This window comes from Equus caballus, chromosome 12 (assembly GCF_041296265.1).
Source record: "Equus caballus isolate H_3958 breed thoroughbred chromosome 12, TB-T2T, whole genome shotgun sequence".
Taxonomy (NCBI): domain Eukaryota; kingdom Metazoa; phylum Chordata; class Mammalia; order Perissodactyla; family Equidae; genus Equus; species Equus caballus.
The window spans coordinates 1246877-1263595 of NC_091695.1; the positions used below are offsets into that span (position 1 = coordinate 1246877).

General features: G+C 43.0%; 1 protein-coding gene across 3 annotated transcripts in view; it reads left to right on the plus strand.

The window, feature by feature from the left end:
• CAT (catalase) overlaps positions 1-16719 on the plus strand; it is a 58270-nt gene that overhangs the window by 22068 nt on the left and 19483 nt on the right. For 2 of the 3 annotated variants that reach the window (XM_001914718.6, XM_070229259.1), the window contains 2 exons: positions 14735-14906; positions 15950-16060. In XM_001914718.6, coding sequence (XP_001914753.3) covers positions 14735-14906; positions 15950-16060 — 283 coding nt within the window. The remainder of the gene's footprint in view (positions 1-14734; positions 14907-15949; positions 16061-16719) is intronic. The other variant, XM_014729341.3, reaches the window with a different exon arrangement.

A 16719-nucleotide genomic window follows, 5' to 3' on the forward strand; every position in this document is an offset into this window, starting at 1 on the left:
GGCGTCAGGGATGCAGGTGGAGAAGGAGTGTACTGTCTAGAGAGGAAACAGTGAAGTAAACAGGCAACGATCATGTTTTATTCTATGGAGCAAAGAAGATGCCCTTCACCCAGCTTGAGGGGCCGTGTGGGGTGGGGGCGGGAAGAGCCGTGCAGGAGAAGCCTGCATGAAGGTCAGGAATGAGGAGCAGCCAGAAAGATGGAAACATGTCAACATGGGCAAATGCTGCTTTTCCAGAGACGGAGCTCTTAGAATTGCTTAGCCACAGAAAAGCTTTTCTGTCTTTAAGAAATTCCAGATCTAAAGTGATCTTTCACAGAGTTGAGAAAAACAATAATCAGCAAATCGGAAGAAATATCTTTGCCCATCTGTACTTGTTATACGTAACAGCTACATCTGTGCTGCCACAGTGACGCCTGTGTAGAGTAACTTATACTCTGAGCGCACAGCTTCCCCTGTGAAATGGGACTCATGGCTTTTATCTCCTGGGCGATTGGGAGGCTTAAGTGAGATAACCAGTGGGAAGGTGCCGAGTGAAGACTTGCATACAGCAGGTGCTCCAGAAATGGTAGTTAAAAAGGGAAATTAGAAACCATGTATAGTTTAGTCAAGTGCCTTGATTCTGCCTTTGTCCTTTTCGGTTAGCTTTGGACCAGAAATAGCCGCTCTCCGTCATATCTCTAGAGGAAGCTCAGAGCTGGCATCATGGGATGTTGTTTCTTTTGTCCATTGTTTGTTAAAAAGCAGGGTGCAGGCTACAGGGCAGGACTGTGACGTGTTTTCCCAGCGCTCACCATCCCGCAGGAGCGCTCTGTGCCCCCTCCTTCAGGTTGTGTTTGCAGAGCCGAGGGATGTCTCTTGCCAGGCTCTGTGGTCCATGGGGACGGAGGGACAGGGAACCAGGCCTGGTGAACCAATGAGCGAGTGTTGGAATAAGCATGCCAGAGGGGCCCTTGTTCTAGCCGCTGCCCCCGGACCCTACCATCCAGTCTGCGGAGGGGGCCACCTTAGGATTGTGGAACTTCTAATGTGACCCAGGTGCTGCTCTTTGAGTCCTTGACCTGCAGACAAGCTCCGCCTTACTTCTCCCTCAGCTGTCTCTCTCTCGGCCCGGCCTCGGTTGACATCTGCCTTCTGGCTGCTCACTTCACCATTCCAGGGGGTTGCTGCCTCTGCTGCTGTGGGCTTTTCATCTTCCCCCTTCTCTCCTTTCTTTCCCACCTGTCACCTCTGCCCTCTCAGCTTGTGCAGGGAGTGACTTCCTCTGACTGTCCCCAGCTAATCAGGTATCACCTTCCAAGTCTGTCTTTTCCTGCTTATTTTTGTTGTCGCTTGTAGCCCTGGAGGTCTGGTTCCACTGCTTCCTACCTACTAGTCCAAAAGTATTCTAAATGCTTGAGATTGCTAGAAGTTTGACCTAAAAAACCCCAAACCGGATTGTATTTACACTGGGGTTGATGGCAGCGCTCACTGCACAGAGCCGACTGTGGAATTAGGCCACAGGGCGCTGGCTGCCTTCTTTCTGGAACACCACTGCTCTCTTCCTGTGATTACCAGCAGCGTTCGCCAGAGAGACTATATTCATGACCTCTGCTCCCCTCCCTCCTGTTCATCCTTAGCCTACTCTGTCTACACCTCCAGCGTCACTGATTTAAAGTCAGAGGGTCCGGCTCTGTGGCTGAGTGGTTAAGTTCGCTTGCTCTGCTGTGGTGGCCCAGGGTTCGGATCTTGGACGTGGACATGGCACTGCTCGTCAGGCCATGGTGAGGAGGCGTCCCACATCCCACAACTAGGAGGACCTGCAACTAAGGTATACAACTGTGTACCGGGGGGGTTTGGAGAGATAAAGCAGGAAAAAAAAAAAAAAAAAAGATTGGCAACAGTTGTTAGCCCAGGTGCCAATCCTTAAAAAAAACAAAGGAAGATTGGCAACAGTTGTTAGCCTAGGTGCCAATCTTAAAAAAATAAATAAAAATAAAGTCAGAGAAAATTTTTACAAGTCTTTATGATAGGACCTCAGATGCACCCAGTTGGCATGATGTTATCCCTTGGTTCAGGTCACACAGGTCACCACTGGTCTATGTCTGTCTCTCATTTTATTTACCATCAAAACTGTCCTGGAACTGTCACCAGAGACGCCCTCCTCACCGCACCACCAGGTGTCTAGGTTTCTCTGTCCATGACAAGCTTCTGTTTTTCCTGCCTCCCTCAAATGCTGCTTTTCCTTTGCTGCGTCTTCCTTCCGGTGCGTGGAGGCGCTGCTCTTCTTGGGTGCTCTGTCCTTGGGCCTCTCTGTCTCCTTCTGTGCCTCTTCCAGGTCAGTCTCCCTCATGGTCACAGGAGCACCACCCCCCATCAGTGTTGAGTGACCACAGTTTCAGTGTATCAATCCTGAAAAAAGAATTTGCACACTAAATGTAGTCATTTTGAGTTAGACTTTTTTGAAATTGTGCTTTCCCAGCCTTAAGCCAACTATCACATTTCACTGGATCCGAGGTGCAATGTGCTGTAAAATGCACACCGTTGTAGACACTACTAAGAAAGAGGGACGCTGCCCATCGAAACCGTGATCCATTGCTGAGATTCCACAGGCTGTAGGACTTGCTCCAACTTCAGAGATCTGAAATTATGAAACATTGCTTATGTTACCATTGATGAAATACAGTTGTTTCCATTTATTTAAGAGTCTGTGCGCAACAGTGGCTCATTCTCTGAAGGACTTTCCCTGTGAATTGTAAATGTTTCTTAAGTAGGAGAGTGAGAAAGAGGAGTGTTGTGTAGGGACGTCCCTCTTAAAAATGATTATGTATGTATCTCTGTCTCTGTTTTTTATGAAGGCATTTTAAGCCGAGGATGTAGTGTGTAACTTCAAATAAAAATTTCACTTGTCTCTAAATTTGTACAGGCAAGTGAAAACTAAGCATAGTCTAGGACGTTTTTAGAAAGTAATTAGCAAAGTGATTACGAGGGACCTTTGCAGTGATGTAGTATATTCATTAAAAATGTTTTTAGGAACTTTATCTGTTTATTACATGCATATGATTCACATAGCCTTCATTAAGTCAATATAAAAATAGAAATAATTTGAAAAACTTCTGATATTTAATTAGATGTAGAAAAAGACTTGCTGACTGAAAATTTATTTTTAGGAAAGAAAATAGAAGGAAATCTAAAGAAAATTAAAATGACCTGTAATGATACCACATAAATGTTATAATAGTGTCATTGTTAATAAAATTTTTCTGTGTGTAAAACTTTTATTGGTGGTGGTACTTCATCTTGTGGATGTGCCATTATTAATTGTGCCTTTATTTTTGGACATTTAAGCTGTCTCTAAGCTTCTGATACTATAAATAATAGAACAGTTAACATCCTCAATAGAATGTAAGCTCCTTGAGGCAGGAATTTGATGTTTGCTGCTGTAATCCTCAGGGCCTAACATACAGTAGACACCCCGTAAATATGCTTTGAATGTTGTTGGGTGAATTTAGTCTAAATCTTAATCTACACTTTCTTCCTGTCTCTCAATACCCCTAGAAAGTGAGAGAGGAGTAGCTAGTTTAGGGGAGGAAGACTGATTCCTCTACCCCTGAGATTCTTCTGGCTGATCTAAAATTAAGTTGACATGAGACAGAATAACAGGAGAAAGTCACACAAAGTTTAATAACATGTCTACATGAGAGAAACCCAGGAAATCTGGGTAACTGGCCAAAATGGCCAAAGCCACCACCTTAAATACCATCTTCAGCTAAAGACAAAGAAGGATATTGGGGGTAGTGGTTTGGGACTTCCAAGGGGAGGATTGCAATTCACAGGGAGATGGAAAAGCAAATGTTGGGTAAACAAATGTTTGCTGGGCCTTCTTTGATAAAAATGTGCCTCACCAGGTGCCTTTCTGTTGACCACACCTGGAGTTATCTATGGTGATAGATCCTTCTTGGAACAGGCCTTTAATCTTAGATTCTTTTAGGCAGTTAGGGGGAAGGTCAAAGTTTCTTTCTGAGTTTTTTCTTCTTAAAAACAATCAAGAGCCAGCCCTGATGGCCTCGTGGTTAAAGTTCGGTGCTCTCACCACTTCGGCAGCCCAGGTTTGGTTCCTGGTTGCAGAACCACACCACTTGTCTCTCAGTTGCCTTGCTGTGGAGGTGGCTCACATGGAAAAACTAGAAGGACTTATAACTGGGATTTACAACCACGCACTGGGGCTTTGGGGAGAAAAGAAAAAAGTGGGAGAGTGGCAACAGATGTTAGCACCTTCCCTGCAAAAAAAAGAACAAAAACAAAAATCAAGTCAAAGAAACACATTTTGGGGTGGCAAATTGTGGTCCCCACAGTCCCATCTTTGGAACTTCAAGAAGTTTCACAGTCCAGGGGCCGGCCTGGTGGCGCAGCAGTTAAGTGCACATGTTCCACTTTGGCGGCCTGGGGTTTGCCAGTTCGGATCCTGGGTGTGGACATAGCACTGCTTGGCAAGCCATGCTGTGGTAGGCATCCCACATATAAAGTAGAGGAAGATGGACACGATGTTAGCTCAGGGCCAGTCTTCCTTAAAAAAAAAAAAAAAGAAAAGTTTCACAGTCCAGAAGCTGAGTTGGTAGGTTGTTCCATCTCACTGGACACCAGTCAGTCTCTCAGTCCTGACAATAGGTCCGTCCAGTTAAATTCACTTCAGGAGGTGGGGTGCAGGTGGCCTCCCAAAGTTAGGCCTATATTGTGTAAACAAGCAATCAGGTCTTTAATAGAAGGGATTTCTATGGAAACCAAAAGAAAAACAAGGTTAATGGTTGGAGCAAATGATAAACCAATTTCTGAGCCCAAGGGACAGCCAGTCAAGCAGATTTCTAGATGTCAGGGTTGAAGCATCTTTTGCGATTTGAGATGTCTCTGATGATGCCATCAGGTGTTCAGGTATCCTTTTGAGTGGCTTATACAGCAGTAGACGTGAAGATTGTTTAAACGTGGGCTGTCATGATGATGTCTCTCACATTTATATCAGGTTGTTCAACTTCAGTTGTCAGGTTTTAGTTCAATGATTCTGAATAAAAAGGTTGGAGAAAATTGAAAACATTAATTTGGAGATTTGTAGCCAGATATTTGAGGAAACTAGAAGCATTTAGGATCCAGTCCAGTTTACAGGTAGAAAACAGAAACTTCAAAGACAAGCAACATAACTAGAATCTAATATCCACAAATGCATATTATAGTTTTCTACTGAAACGTGATTTTCCTCTCTAAAATCACTCTCATTTTTACCTAAGGTAGCCAAATTGACTGATTGCTGTGCAAAATAAGTCTACCTTCAATAAACTTGTCCCAATTATTTACATAAGCACAGCAAGAATAATGATCATATAGGCTCTTTTAGACCTACTTTACTGGAACTTTTCATAAGGAATCTCAGATTGAACTTTAAAAGCCTCTTGAGGCCAGGAAAGCAAAGCCAACAACTTGTCATCATGCTCTGCCTGCAACAACTTAGATTTGGGTGAATTCCTCTCTTCTCAAGGTCCCCCAAATATCCTGAGGTTCTCTGTGCCTCCCAGGAAGTAATTTACTCACCAGCTAAGGTTGCTGGGAACCCTGTAAGCAAGGTACCAGGCCAATATTTTCGAGTAGTTTTATTTGTTTTATAAAGTCAATCCTTGTTGCTTAAAGCTGTATGGTCATATCCAAGTCTGCATTTCTGTCCCAAATATGACATTTCAGTCAAAGCCTTGGTAATATAATCAATGTTTTCTAATTGTGCCCTGTTATAAGGAGAACAGATTTTTATTGAACTTGTGCAAATAACTATATTGCCATAGAAATAAGAATATTTACTCATTGAGAGTTTCTAAATTCTGGAGGGATAAAGTAGGGAGAAAAAGAGAAATGTTTCAATTCTGCTTACAAAAGTACAATTTACCCAGTTGCCATAAGTCATAGTTAGCTTAAGAGAAAAGACAAAAAGATTTCCTTAAATATGTAAAAAACAAGACATAAAAAAAGCAGTAATTCAAACAAAAGTCATAAAACTTATAATCGTTCTCATCAGTTTATTCAGGTACATGTAATCAACTCTTAATCTTTGTTAGCAGTTTCATGAGGTCATCAGTTTCTCTGTTAGAGTTTTATGTTTTCTTACTCAGTTCAGTTTTATGATCTGAAAGTTCATCAGAAACCTGTATTCTAGATTGAGTGTTAAGGTTGTCTCCATGAAGATGAAACATATTTGCAAAAAGCACCAGAGGACAACAATAACTGTCTGTAAATGACAGAAGACTTCAAATAGGATATAGGTCACTGTGAACCAATGCTTAGTCAGATATCCATCGAACCAGCCGGACAACAGAGGATGTTTAAGGCAAACATAGAGTTCAAAAAAACCCTTAGTTTGCTTAATAGACCTCAGCCTTTGTGAACATAGGAAATGATTTTGACAAAACATGGAATTTCTTTTATGTAGACTTACTCAAAGGTAAAGAAAAACGTTTTATAATTTCTTGATCAAGAGCAGACCAAAAGTTTAAGAAAATTATTCTTTTAAGGAGAGAAAACCAAATTTTAATTTTGCACCAGCTTACTTTTCATAGTAAAACTCAATTAAATTCATTTCAATCTTAGCCAACTTGACTATGCACAAAACTCTTTTCTAGAGTTTTTTTTTTTGTTTTGTGAGGAAGATTGGCCCTGAGCTGACATCTGTGCGAACCTTCCTCCACTCTATGTGGGGTGCTGCCGCAGCATGGCTTGGTGAGCAGTGCTGGGTCTGCATCTGGGATCCGAACTTATGAACCCTGGGCTGCCAGAGTGGAACACACGAATTTAACCACTATGCTACTGGGCCAGCCCCCAAGAGTTTTTAAGAATAAACCTTCTATAACCATTTTAACAAATATGTTTATTTCTTATACCTTCTTTACTGAAAACAAATATCTTACCTTCCTTGATACAAAGATGTTTTCCTTATTAATTTTTAGTGGCTTGGCAAATTTATAAATACTTTTTAGAAACATGTTATGTCATAGTATAATCTTTTAATAGAGCACAAGAGATGTTTACTAATAGACTCAAACATCTTTTAGTTTCTCTGTAGTAAGACAAAAGTAGGTAAACTTAGACATATTTAATAATTAATGTTTCAGTATTTTATCTTATTTGAAAATGACCTAGATATTCAATGAATTTTTTTATTATTTAATTTTACCTAGTAATATAAATGCCATAAAATATAAGTATTGCTAACAGTTTATCTATAAACTTCTATCTCACTTATATCTAAATTATTTGCCCCAACAATTATGTTTAGATTACCCACGAAAACTTCATGAGACATTAGACAAAATTAGCTATCATTCTAAGTTATTATTTTTGCTGACAAATGTCGTAACAGAGATAACATTAGCTGATTTGACTAATAACCCAGGTAGAAAAATATCTTGCATTTACAACATATACATATAGACATACATGAACATACAGGTAGACGCAGACAGAGACCTTAGTTTCCATTAAATTTTTTTTTTTTTAGACTTTATTTTTTCCTTTTTCTCCCCAGAGTCCCCCAGTACATAGTTGTATATTCTTCGTTGTGGGTCCTTCTAGTTGTGGCATGTGGGACGCTGCCTCAGCATGGCTTGATGAGCAGTGCCATGTCCGTGCCCAGGATTCGAACCAACAAAACACTGGGCCACCTGCAGCAGAGTGCGTGAACTTAACCACTCGGCCACTGGGCCAGCCCCTCCATTAAATTTTTGCCATGAATCAGGTACAAACAAAACTCACTGGTTTATAAAATAGTTCGATCCATATGTTGTTTTGGCTGTTGGAAAGGTTAAGTTTAACTGCTAGAATGGTTAAGGCCTTTTTTTTTTTTTTTCTGATGAGAAACTTTGCATTTTAAAGAATGCTCTTAGGTCCTAGAGAAGACTGGAGCAGAAAACCTACATCACAGAGGTGCAGAGAAAATATTGAGGTTTTCTCCAAGATGGAGTTTCTGGGGCATATTTGCATTATCAGTTTCCAATGTCCCAATGTCTACGAGCATTTTGAGAGGAATAGGGGGGCGTTTGGGGATTGGCAGAAGGACAAGTGAACTCTGAGCTGCTTCCAAGAGCCATGCCTCTGGCCCAGCAGGCATTTGTGAGACAAAGATGGTGCCTTCAGGCCCCCAAAGAACTGGATTATGGTCTGAATGATAAAAGACATTGACCCAGCTACATTTTTCCAATTGCTTTTTATATGAGGGAGATTTTTAGCTAAGAGGTAAATGAAAAGATTTTAATGTTCTAAAACTTTAGAACAATGTATCACACCTTTAAAATCTGTACAAAACATTTAACAAAGGCCCTCTGTGTACAATTCAACCCTAGATCAATTTACCCTGGGTTGGCGAGCTCTCATTATCTTTTTTATTAGCACCTGCTATCAGCTTCTCGTTTTTATTTTATTGTATGGGCCATTGTATGGGCTCCGGCAACCCTGTTGACTTCCTTTAGCATGTTTAATTAACATTGTCTGAAGGATGGATTTATTTGCTGTTTTACAGTATCTGGCAGGGGAAATGTTCCCCAGCGAGAAAATATGTGTATCCCCACCGTACAATCTGTAATACGGTCGGGCAAAAGAGATGCAATCACTTCACCTACAGTCCATTTAAATATACCAATTCTCCTATAAAATTTTACCCATTTCTGTGTAAACGGCTTTGAGGCCCCAGCGTCAGGTTGAGCCGAGGGACCCTGGCCCTTCTGTTCTTCTTTTACTTGGTTAAGAGGCCTAATGGTGGCCCTAAGTGCAAGTTTTTCATTGTGATCGCTGCCTTCTGGGTTTTTAAATTTTTCCAAACTAGGTAAGTAGGGGAGACCTGTTTGGGGCCCTATCAGTGTTGGGGGGACGAGTAGAGTGTCCCTTTGGCCCACCCAACCTTAGGCAGTGCTGAATTAAACCTTTGTTTTCATCCCATTAATGTCCATTTTATTTATCCCACTTTTTAAAGTAACGGTCTGCAGACTTCCCTCCTGGGGAGATGAGTCTCGTGACTGTCCCCTCTTGGATTCTGCTGTTTTTTTCCCTTTTAATATTTGCTTTATTTACCTTATTTCCTAAAAACTCTTTTAAAAGTTTCTACCTTGTTGAGTCCCTTGACTTTCTCATCTGCTGTTTGTATTTTTTTCTTAGTTAATGCTTTCATTAGCATCTGTAAGACTATGAGGAAACAAAGATCCCAAATTCGATTAGATTTTAAGGCTAGTCATTATTTCTTTGTGTTTTGTTTTTAATTTGGTTTTTTCATAGATACCAATAAAACAGCTGTTTATGATGAGAGCTCTCTCAAAATTTTTCCAATTTAACTGATCCATTGTCTGGCCGTGATGAGTAGGATCTTAATAGTGACTCAAACCAATAGGGGTTTTGTAACCAGTGGGCCAGGAACAGAATCTGCCACCCCAAAATATGCCTCTTTGGCATAAGGGCTGTTTTGAGCTGATGATTATTAAAAAATGCTAGACATAGGAAAAGCTCTGAACAGCGAGTTGAAGTTACCCTTTTGTAGGGGAAATTTACATTTGTTAGAGAAGTCTCCATTTGTGAGGGTGCCTCCCTCTCTGTGCCAGGAAGGGGAGGATGACTCTAAATCTGCAGAAACTTTTATTAATGGAGAAGGCAATGACTTAAGTCTACATAACAACTTCACCCTTGTTTACTGTGCTTTTCCCGGTAACCTTCGATAACTGACCCCCATCTTAACAACAAGATCTTAAAGCTATTTTTCAGGGGTCATGAGCCAGCCGGGAGCATGTACAGAAGAGAAAATTTTGATCTGCCAATTGAAACTCATCCTGCCCGTGCTTCTGCAGACCAGCCTGCCCGCCCCGATCCCCAACCCTTATCTCATACTTTGGACCCATGAGACAGATTCGAGAACCTGGCCTTCTGTCTCCTTGCCAGTCGATTGCACAATAAAGCATTTCTTCTCTCAAAGGCTGTGTGCCACGGTGTCAGCTTCTGTGCGCATCTGGAGGCAAGCCCTTGCTCGCTAACGCTTTTATGGCTTAACCATGGACATAAGAGACGTCCCCAAAAGAGAGTGCAAAAGAAGCCACCCTCACCAGATCCAGAATGTTTGCTCCCAAAAATGGTCTAAGAAAGCAGAGGCTTTTGTTGCACAGGTGCTGCAATAACAAGCAATGCAGGTTGAGATGACAAAGGCCCTGATGGACTGGGGCCCCTGATGACTCCCTGAGAGCTGAGACAGCCAGACAAAGAGAGCGTGTCTCGGAACCCGTCTGTTCAACTGGCTGCCAAGATGCATGCTAGTGCACGCGTCCTCCCGATGGCAGAGACCAGAAAGGTCACAAAGCCAAGCTCTCAAGATACGGAACAAGACAAAAGAGAAAAACCTCATCTTATATGCACATGGACAGCTTTAGCTAAGCCTTGGGTCTCCTGGAGCCAGAATAATACCTAGGAGAGAGGTTCTGTGGGCTTAGGGAGTGTGTGTTGTTTTACAACTCTTGCTGCATGGGAATTTTCTTGAGGCTGGCAGGAAACCTGTGTCATCTACCCCGTTCCTTGACCAACTTATCCTATTACAGGAGACTTCTTGAGGTGGCGAGCGCCCTAATGGCTCTTAACTGCTCCACCCGTGTCCACCAAATTTGCACCCTCTTTGGCTTCCAAGATGCCCCTTAGCAACAGCTTTCCCCTCCCGTGCATATTAACCCACAGCCAAGTTCACTGTGGGCTGGCCCAGACAACAGGCTTGTAGAGATGCCTGCATCTTGCCCCGTGGTTTTTCCTTTTTATGCCACATGACAAACAAAAAAGACAGAGACAAGGAAAAATAGTGACCATCTCTGGGTGGAGAAGGATCAATGAACCAATGAGGACCCAAACCAAATTTCCCAGAGTCACTCAGTACAAGAAGCTAGCTTCACCAATATTTTCTCCTGCTAGTCTAAATTGAGACAAGGAAACAAAACTCACCACTCTTGCTTCCACTGGACCCTGCAGGCAGAGATCTGGGAGACTGACGTGGTAAGAACTCTTGTCTCCTGCTGGCTCTTCTTAGGGATCCAGGATCTCTGAGCTGCAGTAGTCCAGGAGCAAGCAGCATCCAGCCAGTGAAGTTTTATCCCATCCTCATTGCCAAACTGTGGGGGAGGAAGAGCTAGTCCTTACCCTCTAGGTTCTTCTGGCTGGTTCAAGAATTAAATTGACATGAGACAGAATAACAGGAGAAAATCAAACAAAGCTTTATAACATGCACACATGGGAGAGACTCAGGAAAACTAAGTAGCTCGCCAAAATTGCCAAAGGCGCCACCTTAAATACCGTCTTTAGCTAAAGACAAAGAAGGATGTTGGGGGTAGTGGTTTGGGACTTCCAAAGGGAGGATGGCAATTCACAGGGAGATGGAAAAGCAAATGTTCGATAACAAATCTTTGCTGGGCCTTCTTACTTTGATAAAATTGTGCCTCACCAGGTGCTTTTCTGTCGACCACACCTGGAGTTATCTATGGTGAGAGCTCCTTCTTGGAACAGGCCTTTAATCTTAGATTCTTTTAGGTAGTTACAGGGAAGGTCAAAGTTTCTTAGTATTTTGTTCTTAAAAACAAGCCAAAGAGACACGTTTTGGGGTAGCAAATTCTGATCCCTCACACAAGGGAGACGATTAAGTTGTCTATTTTGTCATATTTTGGGAGATGTGGTTAGAATGTAGCTTCCCTCAAGGCAAGCAGATGCATTGAGTAACTGCTTCTCATTCCTTTTTGTCTTGAGTACGTTGAGGAAGAAGCCTTAACTCAGAGTCCATGCTTGCGTGCCTGTCACATGAAAATGTTTCTGAGGTCAGAGGCAATATGAGGCAGTTCCTCTTTCCACCTTGGGACCTCGTTATCTTGTAGAACCTTGTCTAACGCCTCGTACTTTTTTCAGAAATGATTTGTAAAAATTTGCTGTCTGCAGTCTATTCCCCTCCCCCGCCATTTTATTTAATAAAGCTTCACTGCATAACTCTTTGCATCTTGACAAATGTGCTGCGCCCTCCTCCTCACCTTGTAATAAACACTTTCTTACCTTTCGTTTGGGTCAGTTTCTCGGATCTAATGTCGCCTTAAACATCCCCTGAGGTCGGGATCTTTCCTTTCTGGCCTCTGCCCACTGGCCTCCCTGTTGTGTTGCTGAGGCCGTGGAAGGCTTTCCTGCCACACTTGTTTTGAAGGCAAAGTGCAGATAGAATAGCTTGTGTGAGGAAAGCTGTTAAAAATGAGAACAGCTGATCTCTTAGAAGAGGGAATTAGAAGAGGTGCTGAATGCTACATTTGTAACTGTAAGCCCAGGTTTCCTTCCTTAATGGGATTGGTGCTATGGAGGAGATGCCCGTGTTGGGTGGGAGGCAGGCCCAATGGTGGCAAAATTCAGGTGAGACCATCTCATTCTTTAGCTCTTCAGCCATCCATTCACTTATCCAGTTTCCTCTGCTTCTCCCTCCTTTGGGCATAGTTTTTAATCTTGACCATATCACCCTGACCTGGTCATCAGGAGGGGACATGTGGTGTGGTCTCCTCTCTCTTTTAGTGGCAGCTCCTTGCCTGCCTTAGGGATGCAGGGATGTAGACACTGACCTTAGGTTGCCCTTCCTTTGGCTGAGCTTCTCGGCACCCTTTCTCCTGCTCTTCTCCTTTATGAGATGGCCTCTTTATTGCTTTTTAGGCTTCCTTTGGTGCCTTGTTTATATGATGAAAACAACATATAAAGAGGGAACAGATTTAGTTTGCTTAGACTCTTATTATTTTAATTTTGGATTATCCAAAAGCTTTAAGTCAGTGGCTCTCACACCTGGCTTCCCTTTGGAATCACCCGGGGAGCTCAAAAAAACCCCGACCCTCAGGCCTCCCACAGACTAATTGTATCAGAAATCTCCCGGAGGATGACCCAGGCACCACTATGCTTTAAAAAGCTCCCCAGGTGGTTCCAGTGGCAGCGAGGCTGACAGTCAGGTTTCAGGTTTAAACTGAAGGTGAAGTTGTGCAAGTTTACTGTCCTTTTTCTGATTCGTTTTCTACTTTAAATTTAAAAGTATGCAGTGTCACATGGATCAGCGCATGTGTGTCTTCCAAAGAGAGTGGCGTGCTTGGGTGGTGACCTTTGACTGGACTTACACTTCCTTGCAGTCAGGAAGAGGTTGCTGCTGGAGGGTGAGGGGTGGGGTGAGAGTGTGGACCCAGGCCCGCACATCCGCCCAGTTACTGGAAAATACGACCTGAAATGCTTGGCTTCTGCCATCAGGTCACTTTCTCACAGCTGGTGAGTGGTGTGGCCCATATTTTACATAAATTTAGCTCTTTTAATCTGTGTAATCCGTGTATCAACTCTGGGAAGTAGTTACTTTTTGTCCATTTTGCAGATGAAAAATTGAGACTCAGAAAATAGTAAGTAACTTGCTGGTAACTACACATGGGGTGATTGACAGAGCTGGAGGGGAAGGGTCTGTGGTGCCAGCACGCACGATTCTTCACGGGGCTTGTGGGCCTCTTCCCATTCCAGTGTGAGCAGGACGCCGGTGGGCAAGGGGCATGTACTAGTGTGTGAGTCTTGTTTACTAATTTTGCAAACTCCAAGATCTCCTTTATTCAGTGCATTTTCCCAAAGAGCTCACACAGTACTTTTATAGTACTTAAAAGTGCCCCCCTCCGACCCCCCGTATCCCGTTCCAGAAAAGAGGCAGGCAGCAACTTTATTTTAATATTCAGGACAGACGTGCATGGAGAATAGAAGTTATATACTCTGCTCCAGGTTTGTGGAAACTCTGAGCTTAATGCTTTTCTGGGTTTGTGAAGCTGGTAGCATTGACTTTGGTCAGGAGGCCTCTTGAGTTATTCTCCCAGGATGGAGGCAGCTTAGCTTTCTGCACCCACACTCTCCCCTCATCTCCCAGGCACCAGGGGGGACGTTAGGGAGGAGGTATCTGTGGCCAAAAGTAGAGTGTGTGACCATGGAACCAGACGGGAGATGCAGGGAAGAGCTGCCCAGAATCATGAGGTTTGAAAAAGCACTGCTCGCACCCTAGAGAAGGGACAGCCGAGAGGCTTCGGATGTAGCCAAAACTGGAGAATTGGGTGGATTAAAGCGAGTTCTATCCATTTCAGAGACATTTGACATGTTTAGAAAATTGACGCCATAATTTTCAGTGACAATAAAAGCCATTGATCTTTTGTTTTGGGAATTGAAAAGAGGTGTTGCAGATAGCTGGGATCCACTGAGGATCCACAGAGAAAATGCACTCTGCCAGCGCCCACCTTAACATCCGCCACGGTACAAAGCATCTGTAAGTTCTGAGTAAGGCGTTAACTAGCGTAGCTTCTGCAGAGACCGTCTCCTCCCTATTCGTTTGGACGTGAAGCACGATTGATCCGTTTTTGGGGATCTCTACCTGGGGCTTCCTGGGCGGAGCCGCTGGCTATATGCAGAGCAGATGCTGAGCACGTTGGCTGAGTATTTTGCTATCTTTCTGCCCTTATAGCAGATCTCTTAGCAGATTAGTTTGGGATTCATCTGGGATTTCTGAGACCTGACTATAAATTTCAGGAAACAGCATATCTGTAGTATTTTAGTGCCTTGGACACAGGAAGTTTAAAAAGAATTTGGGCAGAAGGTATAAAAATTGCAAAGCAGTGTAGCCTATGACAGTGTCAATTAGGAGTTTGATCGTGCTGACTCTCCTGCCCTTTTTCCTTTGGTGTTCTCTTAGCAGCCTGATGTTCTGACCACCGGGGCTGGTATCCCAATAGGAGACAAACTCAATATTATGACGGCAGGGCCCCGAGGGCCCCTCCTTGTTCAGGATGTGGTTTTCACTGATGAGATGGCTCACTTTGACCGGGAGAGAATTCCTGAGAGAGTCGTGCATGCTAAAGGAGCAGGTGAGAGCTCTGTTTATTTGTTGCAGAAGGATTGTTTCATAGCACTTGGGTTAAAAATTATTTCTCAGAAGGCTGGAGCTCTTTTAATAGAAGGGCCAAAATCTCCTTTCCTGGGAGAAAGGAAAACACGTCCATCAGCAGAGGAGTTAGAAATGAAATGATGGTTATTTCCCTGGATTGAACATTATATATAAACATACTTTATTTTACTAAAAATAAGAGTAATCTTCCTTTTCTTCCATCATACAGTTTAGTGAAGAAGTAAGAATATGGAAATACAGACCCAGATGTCCTGTAATTGTAACACGATTTAGATGGTGCACTAGCTGGATAGATACTGGAGTGAGCTGTGCAAAATTGAGGATAGTTGTGTTAGGGTGGTGGGTTTGTGGTGATTTTTCCTTTTGGGTCAAGACATCTGTAAAATTTTTATCTTGCTTTTATTACGGAGATAAAAGATGAGGGTGGTGTTTCAAAGAAAGCTAAAAACTCAGTAGGAAAAAGAAAGCTTGATAGAAAGGAGGAGAAAGTTGTTCTCTTAGCTGCCCCCTTGCAGTCCCTGTGAGGACTTCCTGGTCTCATCCCCTCTTCTTCCAGCTCCTCCAATGTTCTTTGTGTGGCTTTTCCGTTGTGGCTTTGGTTTGCTGTTCGGTGTGTGGTGTGGCTCTGTGGCGTCCTTTCTAAGTGTTTGTTCTTTCTCTCTCTGTGTTTTCTCCTTCTCCCCCTTCTTCTCTTTCTCTCCTGAGTCCCACGTGGAGTTCCAGGCCCTCTCAGACCCTGCGTGATGAGCGGCTTCCAGCCTTGCCCATCTCCTCCTCTTGGCTCCAGCTGTGTAGCCCTCCGCTTAGCACTGAACGATAACAGGGGTTTGCATTCTGCTCTTTGCACTTGCATTCGGACATCTCCCCTTCTCCCATCATATTGGAAGCTCCCAGAAGGCCAGTGCTAAACCATCAGTTTCTCTAGTCACCCAGATGTCCATTGAGGGCCTGATGGTTTGAGTGATGGTCTCCAGGATGAGATTTCTGTGTCTTTCTTGTTAGGGGCTTTTGGCTACTTTGAGGTCACGCATGACATCACCAGATACTCCAAGGCAAAGGTGTTTGACCAGATTGGCAAGAGGACTCCCATTGCGGTTCGATTCTCTACCGTTGGTAAGTCAGTCTGTTCGCATGATTGTGTTGCTGGACTCAGCCCTGCATCTTATTTGGGGGCATTTATAACTTAATTTCAAGAAAAACTTGTAGGACAATAGGAAATAAGCACTTCTCCAAATTATGCAAGGTTTTACAGTGGAAAAATAGGTAAGACACGTAGGAAGTTACTTATAACTCTGTTGAGGTCTTAGGAAATCACAGTTTACAGAGCTGCCTCTGCAGTTCTGTGACACTTGGAAAGAACTTTTCTATGAGTGGTTGCCTCACACGGAAGTATGGAGTGAGGACCTTATTCAGTAACCATGGTAACAGCTGCCCTTTATTGAGAATTTACTCTGCCAACCATGGGTAGATGCTTTACCAACATTATTCCTAATCCATAGGTTTACTTTGCAAGGTGAGATTATTTCTATTTCAGAGTTTTTCTCATGGTACAGGGTAGTAAGAATGAGATCTATCATACTACATCTCAACACACCACAATGCATGATTAATTCTGTTTCTGTGTGAGTCTGTGTTTGTGCATTTAAAAAATACTGTGGAATGCAAAAATAAATGAAATTAAGAATAAACCTATATTTTAACTCATTTTCTTAATATCAGTCTCATTTTGATGACTCACTTATTTGCTTTATTCACCACCTTAATGTTTATAA